This window comes from Parambassis ranga, chromosome 10, assembly GCF_900634625.1.
Source record: "Parambassis ranga chromosome 10, fParRan2.1, whole genome shotgun sequence".
Taxonomy (NCBI): Eukaryota; Metazoa; Chordata; class Actinopteri; family Ambassidae; genus Parambassis; species Parambassis ranga.
Genome location: NC_041031.1, coordinates 17,406,213 through 17,418,291, shown reverse-complemented (window position 1 = coordinate 17,418,291; position 12,079 = coordinate 17,406,213). Strand labels below are relative to the sequence as shown.

Sequence of the window (12,079 nt, the reverse complement as noted above, 5' to 3'; positions counted from 1 at the left end):
GGGCTGGTCTTGGGTTTATAGAGTCTTATGGGAGCAGTGGAAGTAATACAAACATATTACATTTTGATTAGCCAAAAAACTAATGGGAGGGGCCTACAAATTTAGGAATTCGCATTGCATTGGATGCAACATAGGAATTAGCCACCTGGTATATGATGAGCCTTTTTTTATCATTTACAGGCAATTGCTGGTATCGCATTGGACACCTAGCGGTGGACCCCTGGTGCAGTTTCTTCTTGTTCGTTCTTGCATTTGCATTTTTCAGGTCCAAAACGCAGTATATTTCTTTGTAGCCATGTCGAAAATAAACTCTGGGCAAAGCTTTTGTAGTTCGACAGATGTTTACGCATGGCTTTTGTACGCGACCTGGATTCGCTAGCTGCATTTGCGTTCAGACCATAGCCAGATTTCAGCGAATATGGAGAGGTGGCTCTACCTCTCGGAGGTGGATCTAGCTAGACCTAGTAAGGCCTATATATCTGTTTAAGTAAGGCCAGTTCATCGAAGTGCTGTTCAGATTGAGAAAAAAATCAGCCAGAATCCCGCTCTAGTCAGATTGACTACACGAGTCTGAACGGGGTCTAACAGAGTGGCCTTGGCTGGCTGCTCATATGGTTGGGAAATGGTGCTGTCTCTGTGGATCTGCACATGGCCTGTGGGGATGCCCTCCAGCGAGAGTGTTAATAGTCTGCATTTAGAGGCAGCGATGCCCCCTGCTCTCACCGCTCAGGGGGGAGGGATGGATCCAGTGGATGGGCAGCTTTTGGCAAATCTCCCAGATCTTGGAGTCGAGGAGGAAGGCCGGGTTAACGATGGGCTCCTCAGCAGGAACCCACACTTGGGAGTCTTCCACCTTCATTTCAGTAGCTTCAGACTCAGCCACCTGCCAGAAAACACCACACACACAAACACACACAGTCATATTATATACGTTATATAGCATGCCAGAGCCTGCAGAATGTCTGGGCCCCACACAAAGTACAATCTTACATTCACACCCCCCACCCCCGCGAACCACACAGCAGCTTCAGCCTGGTTGTTTTTATCTGTCACCTTTCTGTCTGCTGAGAGGACAGCAACTTCCTGACTTCTGACTCCTGCTGCCCTGACTCCCTCCTCCTCCTTCTCTCTCTCTTTCAGTCCTCCACTTGAGCCTCCGGCATGCTCTTTCTATTATACATCATTGAAATTCACAGACAGTGATGATTTGACTTTTAAATGACTTTAGAAGTGGTCTTCATTACTCTGAGTGTGGCTGCAATATCGTTTAAAGTGACAGACACAATAAAGCTCTGCATTCTCCTTCTCCCCACCCCCACGTCCCTCCCCTTTCTCCCTCCCCTTTCGCCACAATGCTTCGCTTACCACCCTGCACTATCAGCGGGCTTAATTTGTTGATACTGTAGCTCATGAGCTGTAAAGTAAACTATTATTGCTTAATGATAGGGACTACATGTCAGTGTTGTCTAATAGAGACGTATGAAGGGGATTTGGTAACGCTCTCCCCTAACAGTGCAGGATATTTATTTTCTTCATGTATATGTAAATACACACGCAAACAAACCCCTCTTCCCATTCCCTTGTTAATTAGCAGCCCAGAACAGAAAAACAGTTCACTTGACAAATGTTTTTACAAGGTGATTTTCTTCCAGTCTAAAGCTTAATTGCACATTAGTTAAGCTTGATGTAGAATCCTGGGGCTATAGTGGGAGCAAGATTCATTTATATTGGGTCATGCCCCCTCCCTCATGTTCGCCTCTGTCGCCCTCGCTTGAATTAGAATTTCACTTTCTATTGCTGCTTCTTGTTTGTCACTGAATGACACAGTTGTGACCTGCAGAGATGAAAAAAAGACTTTCTGTCACATCAAAGATTGTTTGGGGGGGTAGGTGTTCAGCCAAGCTTTTGACACTCTTTGCTTCACTTTTAAGCGCTGGCCAGCAGACTAATGATGACTCGGTGGACTGGTGTAGCAGGGCAGTAGTGGTAAGGCTGAGGAAGTGCTCTGACATTGGGCTGGTGCGCTGCTCACCGTTCCTGCGGCTGCAGAAATTAAAATCAAACTCAAGGAACACAAACAGCACTCTCTAATTGGACCTCTTAACCACTGAAGCCAAGTGAGTCTTCTCTGGAAAGTAAATGGAGGTCACGACACGGGGCTCACAACATGACTTTGACTTCACAGTTGAGAAACGACTCCAATAACTTGCAGGAGAAAGCGCCCTGGGGGGAAGTGGTAAAGGTCAGCATTTTAGCATGGGGCAGGGATTTTCTAAATGCCAGTTGACAAGCACAAAGACAACATGATTACAGTCCACCACTTTATTCTCACTTTTCTATTTCGCTATTGACAAATGATATATTATTAGGACACAAGCAACTTTTTATCAAGTATTGGACCTTGGGAATGATGGTAATTTGTTTTGTTCGGCACGCTCCCGCTCTATGTATGCTTTTCGCCTACAGTGCACAACTTAATTACACACCAGTTGTGCTGTAGTTAATGAATTTACCCTCTCCTGCCACCGTGTCCCAAGGGGGGGAAACACTGTCAACATGACACATTGTTTAACGTGGTGTTATGTTTGCCAGAGATCAACAAAGATTTTCTCACCATACCCAGGAGCTTTCACATGCTGCACCTAACACAAGTCAGGTTTTTCATGGAGTGTACCAGGTGGTGAATTTTAGTTGACAACCATATTTAGGAATTGTACAGTGACTGCGCTGGTACCTGGACAAAGAGTGAATGAATAAATCCCTGAAACACACAGCCAAAATAAATTCATATCCAGGAATTGATTGGATTTGCTAAAGGCACATTTTTATATTTATCATGTTTTGGTGAATTTTGACACTAATAGATGAAAAGAAATGTTTTGGTAGTGAATTAAGAGAACAAACAGCCCAGAACACATCAGACTCTTTCCAACCCTTTTACTTAACTGACAGTATCCTACAAGTGGTGATACTTCACCTGGAGGACGATGTATGGCTTTCATTAGATGCACAGACACTTCAGCTCTTTAGGTGATAATGCAGTGAAGTCAACAGCTACCTCGGTCCTTATGACCTAATGAGGTCCATTAGGACAATGGCCCAATGCATGGCTGCTGAATTCTAGAGAGAGAGAGCCTGGACGATGACTTGAAAGGTTTGATGACTGTCACCACATGGAAGATGATTGACAAGATCCAAGATATGATCTCTACATTGCCATAGAGCAGAGCAACTCCCAGAAAGGTGTCTCGCCACCACCATTAGACTACTACCTCGTCCCCAAAATGAAGAAGGAGCTTACTTCACATTATCACTGCCGTGGATCATTTTCTGGAGGTCAGGGACCTTAAGGATCCATATGCTGTACATCTGCTGGACTAAGTGTGTGTAAATCCCAAAAGGAAAATAAATGTGCCAGATGTCTGGACAGGCCAGTCCTCTGTCACGAAGGACCACAAGCATATCAGTAGTTAATTAACTGCAGCAGTCAAGTGAGTAGTCAATACCTCACTGAGTTTCTCAAGCACTGTGTCTAGACATGTGTTACTGAATACATCAGTATAGGAAGATTTTGCTACAGTCTCTCTGGCCACCCTGCCATTCACTGAGCTCATGCAGATAAATAAGAGACAAACAATCTGCACTGTGTGCTGACAGGACTTTGGTGTATTCACATCCTCTGCAGCGGTGTGGCTTCTGAGCGAGCTGTTTTTCTCTTTGCAGTTGGTGTCTGAGTGGGAGGTTTTGGGTTGCTGGGTGAGCTTTGGTCATCCATATTAAGTGGCTGTTTAATGGAGCAAGAACCATCCATTGACAATGTTACAGGAATGTGAAAGAGGTGGAAGGCGAGTTCTGTGTCAGACTGGGGGAACTGGAATGAAGCTCAGGGATTACTCCCTCAGATGTTTCATAGAGAAGGCAAATTGAAAAGGGAAGGAAAAATCTTGGCAAACAATTCATGTTTGTCACCTGGTTCTCCCTCACAGGGGCTGCATTTCCTTATCAGCTGCTTGCAGTTTTTCTGCAATTTTTTCTATTGTTTTCCACCTCAGCTCTAAAGCCTGCCGTGGTTGCTCTGAGCCCTTTTTCCTAAAAGCCTGTGGCAGGGTTAAGCTAGGAACCATTAGTGCTCAGCTTTAACCCCTGTGAGCTTCCTGTGTTTCACCACCTGAGGAGGAACTTCTGCTGATCTTTTGCAGGGTCACACGTGGGCGTACTCTCGCTGAGGACGGGTCACAGGCCGCTCTCTAATGTGAGGACAGACTTTGGTGAGGCCAAGACAAGGTCACCGTTTATTACCCAAATATGCCCCCTGGCATTTACTGTATTTCTGTTGTGTAATACGCCGCTTTTGTGCGTTTAAACCATCATCTGCTGCAGTATTAGTAGCTTTAGACTGGAGTTAATGATAGAAGTAGAGAATTAATTTGTATCACTCTTGTCATAAGTTTCCTAAAGCTTTAGACATTATAAATGAAAAAAATTGTTTATATTTACATTTGTCATACCCCAGAAATCACAATTTTATCTTTTTGGTAACATACAATTTGCTATTGCCCTCATTATTTTTGTTTTATACCGTGTGTTTTTAGGGTTTCAAATGTTGGTTCAGTTGAGTCGAGGCTCCTTGCGTGTGTATTTACTCGCTATCTCTTCAGGCAGGTTGTAACGGTTTTTGACTGTGATTATAGAACAATCTAATCCACAGCTTTAGAACACCTTTTGAAACATTAGTTTATTAAGTGTTTCTGTAACTGTTGGTATGAGCCTAAGTCACTTTGCTGGCCTCAGATGATTCACTTTGGAGCTGTGAATTAAGCCAATTAGGCTTCACAGTGCACAAAAGAAGACAGAGATGGCATGGACATATGGTGCTGCCTGGGCAATTAGTATCTGTAAACGTGGATCAGACATTTTGCAGATGAGAAGACTAAAAAAAAAGAAAAGAAAAAACAAAACAGTGTTTGTAACAGCTTGTGTTCTTAAAGTAAAAACTGAGACTGGGCTGACAATTGGCTTATTCTGTTTTTAAAATGAAGCTGTAAGTGTGGAGTAACAGATATTTGCCAGCTACTTCTTCTCAGCTACAATGTGAAATGTAAATGAGAGCATGCTGGTGGTGGAGACATTTGAGAGAAGGATTTTCTCTTTGAACACCAAGCATTGAACAGTGAATTGCACTGTGACACTGAAAAAAAAATGGGAATTTTGATTGACTGAATTTCTTCCAGTCCGTTTTCAGAAGTTCACATACAACTGTACGAACCCAGAGAAGTAAAATGAATCACTATAAACTTCGAGAAGGAGTCTTGTGAATTTTACAAAGAAAACATCTTTTAAAAATACCATTTTAATGGTTTACCTTTCACTCAGATCTCTCTTGCACCCTTCCCCTTTAGGCTATTTGGGTAGAGCCTTTGGAGGAGATGATTAAAAATTAATATTGGCTCAAGATTGACAGCAAACACCATTTGATGTGAGCCACAAAGAGGCTTTCTGGTGGTTTCAGAGGCACCACAAACCTCGGTTTATTCTTCAGTGAGTGGGATGGGGGAGGTAGGATGAGATGGACAGGCTGAGGATTGTGTGGTGCCCACAGTGCTCTACTCTGGTTATCTTCCTATAATATGCATGACAGGCTCTGCAGGACTACAGAGAGCCTGAGGTACAGACAGAAGAGAGAGAGAGAGAGAGAAAGAGAGAGAGAGAGAGAGAGAGAAAGAGAGGAGCCATACCAGCATCTCCGTGTCCTCAGTATCCACCTCTGCCACTGCAGGTAGTTTCTTAGTTTGGGTCCTGATGTAGCACCTCTGATGTTCGGCAAACCGGATCCCAGTGATTCCCTTTGAAAAAGAAAAAGAAACGAAGGGATACTCAGGAATTCAGATGTATGTATCATTCATCAGCTTTCTGTGATGTGGATATCCCATAAGAGCCAGGGCGATCGTTTCAAAACGCTCAGCTTTTTGCTGCTAATCAAAGCAGTTAAAAAGTTAAAACCTAATGAGTGAGAAGAGGTGTGTTTTGATCTTTTTTTTTCTTTTATCATGCTGTAAAATTGATGACTTCTTGGCCTTGGCAACACAGCTGTATGCTTTCAAGCTGAATGAAGTAAAAAGGTTCCACTAAGGCTATATAATACTTCATAGTAGGATATATTGCACAGGAGAGCCAAGCGACATTGTTGAGAATGAAGTGTTTTCTACAGAGAGTGCCCCCATTGAATTAGCCAGTCATAGGTCTCTGTCACTCTCTTAATCTGCGCAGTCAAGTGTGGAGTCACTCTCTCCAGCTCCACTGATGATCCTCCACCATGTGGACTGTGGCTCTTTTTAGCCTGACACACACAGAGCCTCAATAGACAAGAAAGATCTGTTAATTCTCTCTTACTGCTATTGTGTGTTAATCTAAGATATTCAGCCGGAATAAGTCTGGAAGACGTTCAGTAGATCAGATTGTATCCAATTTATTTTTCTGCAGAGCAGAGCTGCTCATTCAGCATACTGTATTAGAACAGATGGAAGGATCTACATCTGCCATGGCTCCTTTAAAATTGTATCAAGTGAAAATTGTATGAGCGGTACCATGAAAATGGACTTGATTCAATCTAAATTTAATTACAGCAACACGGTGATTGCTATGACATCTCCTTTGAATTGGCTAACTTGACCATGTGGGTGCTATTTCCATGATTTCTGTGCTGCTGTCATCCTGAGAACCAGATACCAGCTGCACAAGACATAATGCAAAGTGATGGCTGTCATAATCTACCGCATGTAATTTCATCTGTGTGGAAAAAGGATGGGGCAATAATAGTCTCAAGCACAAAAGCATGATGTTTATGCCGGGCTTTATTGTGATGAGTCTCTGTTTAATTTGAGTCTACTGTGCTGGATGAGCTGCAGCAGAAGAGGAGAGGGCTGATGCTGTGATGAGATACAATGATTACTGGGCTTGGTCAACCAGAAAATGAAGAAAGACACATTAACACAGGGATGAGAAATGGAAAAGCAATGTCATTTTAACAATGCTGAAATATCCACTCGGTGTATCCATATGCAACATGCACATCTGAGTCTTTTCAGGAGAACAGACAACATGCAGCTGCATTCATTATTCAGTTTGTAGAGATAATGTCACGTCAGCAGGTATTAGTTTGGTTGATGCTTCGATGCGACCCACAAAATTATCTTCATTTAAGGGACATCTATTACTTGTGATGTATTAAACCTACGGTCCGAGTCGTTTTTGTTGAGACAATAAAGCAAATTGACATGTCTGTATGATAATGTGTAAGACTGTCATCCAGGAGTCTGGGGTTCAAGTCCCCCTGACACTGCAAGCTGTTTAGTTTTCACCTGTTGTTTAGTTTTGGCATAAAAACCTACTAGTTAACGTTAGGCATTAAAAATAGAGTAAGGGGGTAGATACATCTTTAAACACATTTGAATGTCAAACCGCTCCCACTGTGGGTCATCAGTTTCAGCTACCATTGGGACGAGTCCTCAGCCCCATTAAGACGAAGAGGTTCGGCTGGTGAAATATGACTGAAACATGGACCTCATGTTACATTTTCCTGGTGAGGATGGGCTCTGCACTGGGTGTACCCCGCCTCTCACCTGTAGAGAGCTGGGATAGGCTCCAGCCGCCCTGTGACCCTGCACTGCAGGACAAAGTGGGTTCAGATGATGGATGTATGGATGGATGGATGGGCTCTGCAAAGCACTTAGTGACAGTTTTGTCCACTAGTCATGAGGCTGGTGGTTCAATCCCGAGCCCTGGCTTCATGCTGATGTGTCCTCGGGCTCCCAGTGGTCGCACCACTGGTGTGTGAAAGTGTAAATGTGAATAATGTGAAGGGAAGGTAGAAAAGTGCTACATAGAAAACAGACCATTTACCTTTAATAATAATGCTTAGAATTTTGTAACATTGCCAGTTTTAAAATATTTAAGAAATGTTAAAATGGTGGAAATGAGGAACATAATGTGAAGAAACAGCAGCTGTGACATGTGACAAGTTAACATGCTAACCAGCTAGCCACAAACCTCTAGATTGGAAGTGGAGTCAAGCAGCCCTCAGTCCTCAACATGAGAGGAGGATGAAGGAGCACTGGCCAGACAAATACTTCAACATATAACAAGGAAAGCAACTGATGTTTGTGTCTATTATAGAAATCATTCAACAGCAGCTAAGCTAAATGAACAGCACCCTGCAGTAAAATTGCCAGTACGTGTCTGCTCCTACGCTGATTTAATCACCCTTTCAGCCAAAAACACAAATATGTATGTTGGTTTTTGTATTTTACCAAAAAATGTACAAACCAGTTACGATTTTTTTTCTCATATAAATCCAATAAATGTGACTTTTTACACAACAAAACTGTGTGTTCACTTCCTTTTCAGGTGTGTCCATCTGTTTCTGATGGATGGTCAAGCTCACAATATGTGGACATCACAGTCAATCATGTTATGTTACCGTGGGCTATCCCCACCATCATTATTAGTTTTCCTGCAGTCATGAATTTCAGAAAATGCTCCAAAGAAATTTTGGACAGGTGAGTGCTGGAGGCGAGTTTTTGATGCTGCTGTTGTATTTACTGGGGAAAGAGGAGGCAGTGCAGCGTGCAGCAGGAGAAAGAAAGGTTAGATTCTTCTTCTTCTTCTTCTTTTTTTTTAGATTCCCCTTTGACCGACATATTCTCATGGCTAAAGGCTATCTGAAAGACAGACAGCACTGACTGTATGAAACACAACAAATACAGTACAAACCTACAATACAGCATGCATCAAAGGGGCACATTGGAAAGATTTACTGAGTGGAATTGTGTTTATTTTGTTCATTTCATCATGTACATGCTTTCTAATCATTTGACTTTTGAACAGCTTATGTTCCTAGTCTGTCATGTTTTATTTGAATGTAAGTCCTCTTTTATTTTGAAATCTAATCATGTGTCCCGATGAGCTTCCTGTCTTCCTGTTTTTTTTTGCCCACACCTGTGCTTCATTATCCAATCAGCTCTGCCAGGAGACCTTGCTTTTTCTCTCATGCGTCCTTTTTAGAGGCCTATGTGTGGCTGCTTTACCTGCAGTAACTGATTTCTTTTCTTACTCTCAGCCTGCTTCTCTGATTGATACCCCCATCACTGTATCTTTTTTTGGGATTTTTTCACCTCCTCCCTGTCAACAAGTTTGCCTTTCCAGTAAGTGTTTTGGATGCTTGCTCATTCCTGGCTTTTGTCTGCTCCCTTTGGATTTGTTTTCCTACAGTATGTTAACTGATCACCTGTGTATGACCCCCAGCTTTTTTTAAAAATGCACTTTGATTTTGAGCTGTTACCTGGTCTCCAGCGGTCTCCACGTTTGAGTTGAATTTCTCATTTTTTTCTTTACTTGTTCTTCTTCTCCATTTTTTTTAAGCTTTTCCACCACTTCCTACTTTTTTGAGTGTTTGTGGAGCTTTCCTCGACTGTACTAGTTTGGAATTCTTTTTCAACTGTCCAGGGGTGCAGTGTATAGTTAAAGTGAGAGAGGGTATCTAAAGTGTATAGGTCAGCATAGGAACTGTTGCCATCACAGAAAGCATACATTGTGTATTTAATATACTCAAGGTGCCTCCTTGTAAATTTGATCTGCACACAAAATAAAAACACTCTTGTGTGTGTGTGTGGGGTTGCACTACCAACAGGAATTTAAAAAAAAAAAAAAAGTTTGTAAGAATAAAAAGATAAAATTGGAAAAACAACTGTTAAATCAGCCATGCAAACCATGCAGAAACGTTTTGTTTGGAAGTGCCCTTCATTAACAATGGTGGCTTGCTGCCACATATCTTACATTAACTGGAAAGGACTGGGTGCTTTAATAATTTTAATAGGTTTGCCAGCCATTGTGCTTTGTTTTTTTGTCTCTACCACACAAGTTGTTGTGTTTGGACCACCAAAGATTTAACTGATAAAATTCATGCTGTGTTTGTACATAACAGGAGCATCTGAAATGAGGTGCTGGTGTTGACTAGAAATGAAAGGGGTTAACTACATTTGAAAGCTGAAACACAACATTAACATAATAAATGCTATTACTTTCAGACTGGCTGCTCTCACCAGCTGTTTCTTCCAGCATCTGTGGTGATTTATGGATGCTGGCTACCTCGAACTTCAGGCTAGGAGCCATTTTGAAGGTAAGACTGATAACTTCTAAGCTTTGAATTCAAGCAGAGCCAAAACTGGCAATAGACATTTGCTGAAAGGCTGCAGCAGTTTAATTTGAGAGTTATGTCTGTGTTGCCTTACTAGGAAGGGCAGGAGGTAAATGAAAAACACTGCCTGCCATTCACAGTGAGAGGCTGCGAGTCCTCTGGATTCCTCTCTCAGCCCAAAGACATACAGGTTAAACTGCCAACAGATGTAATGGTGCATGTGATAGTGTTATTTTTAATGTATGACTCCTCGCCTGCTAAAGATAAACCTGGTACAGACAACAGATGAATAAAGGGAAGGTTGTTGATATATGAGGGACAGAGTATTGGAAACATCTGTACATAAATCTTTGGGTATCGCATATGTGCGCCACACAATCAGGATATATTCACATCAGTCTGTGCTGGGCTGCTGTGAAGTCTGCTTCAGGGCATACCAGAGCTCACTGCTTGATGGCTTTATGCTGACTTCTTGAACTCTTAAAACAGTCAGCAGGTCTGCATTGCTGCAGGCATGGCTTGAAGGGAATGGCCTTATATTTACACTTTTAATCGTAAAATTATGAAGGTATAATAGGTGAAGTAGGAAACCGATAGAAAAGATGCATCTAAGTGTCAGCGAGGAGTCGGCCATCTCTTTAAAGAAACGGCAATGTGCCTGAATTTGAGCTATATAAGAAAAAGGACATTAGAGGAAACGCTCAGACTGGTTTTTAATCCTATATTCTAAGTGCGAGCATAGGAGTACATTTTGTTTCTTGTTGCTGTTTGGTTGTAGGAAACTTTTTGGCTTTCTTTGTCCCAGAGGATGTTTTGGCCAGAGCCAAAAGTAAAATCATTCATCAATAAGAATGGGTTATAAATGTCAATTCAAGATCTTTCAAGAGTAAAAATGTATCGGCTGAACAAGTGGAAACTTAAACCAACTACAACTTTATAGCAAAAGTTTGTGTTTTTTAATTTATACTCGCTGCATCATTAGTTATGCAGTGGTGTGACCTCTTTATGTAGCATCACCTCTACTTACATGTCACTATATGGTCCAGACTTAGGGCTTCACTGTGCTATTGGACCTGTGTTAGAGATTCACAGAACCAAGTCTGCTTATTGTGGCTATTTGTTGCCAGCTGGAGGCAGAATTGTGTACCAACCAGGACTATAGGTTACTGCTGTGGATCCTCTGCTGTTTCCCTGTTGCATGAGATGTTGTTTCGTCAATGCTTCTTTGTTGCAGTTTTTCCTAATTAAGCAAACCTTTGCCCACCAGCACTCAGTCCGCTCATGCCGTTGTGTTGGACTGCTCATGTGCATCTCATCAGCCTCTCTGTTATATTCCCATTTTTCTTCATGCTGGTTTGATACATTAGTCTTTTAGTCCTTATCTTCAGTCTTTTACCTGTTTATCAAAAAATACCTCTTTTAGAACAGTTGTGCATATTGCATAACAAGATCTTTACCATTAATCTAAATGTTATACCAGCTTGTCTTCTGTGCGATAGCCATAATATTTCACACTTTACCGAACTTGTCAAATTTGTTGCTTTTAAAAAAAATAAAAATAAAAAAACATATCCTTGGTGTGCAGTTAATATTTATCCACACATTAGTGCTTTGTCTCTCGTGCTTTTCTTCAGTCTGTTTTTACAGACACCACATGGTCAGTCCCTCTCAGGATGTCTTTTTCTCTATTTTATTTCCTTTCTCTCCTGTGTTAAAATAAGTCTGGTGGTCTGCAGCTCTGGCATAATCCCCTCATTTTCCATTCCTCACACAGCCCTCAGGCTTGATGGAGGTTGTTTTAAAGGTGGTTTTGGTCTGTAATAAGGTGATATACGTGTGTGTGTGCGTTTTATTAACCAAATCAATTCTAACATCAGCACACAAGTA

The 12,079-nt window shown here is 41.8% G+C and overlaps 1 protein-coding gene across 1 annotated transcript in view; it reads right to left on the bottom strand.

Annotated features, from left to right (window-relative positions):
• The window catches only part of tnmd (tenomodulin), a 50,472-nt gene that overhangs the window by 7,767 nt on the left and 30,626 nt on the right, over window positions 1–12,079 (bottom strand). Inside the window, exons 4-5 of the mRNA XM_028416441.1 lie at window positions 5,736–5,843; window positions 724–883 (exon numbers count right to left, since the gene is read on the bottom strand). Coding sequence (XP_028272242.1) covers window positions 724–883; window positions 5,736–5,843 — 268 coding nt within the window. The remainder of the gene's footprint in view (window positions 1–723; window positions 884–5,735; window positions 5,844–12,079) is intronic.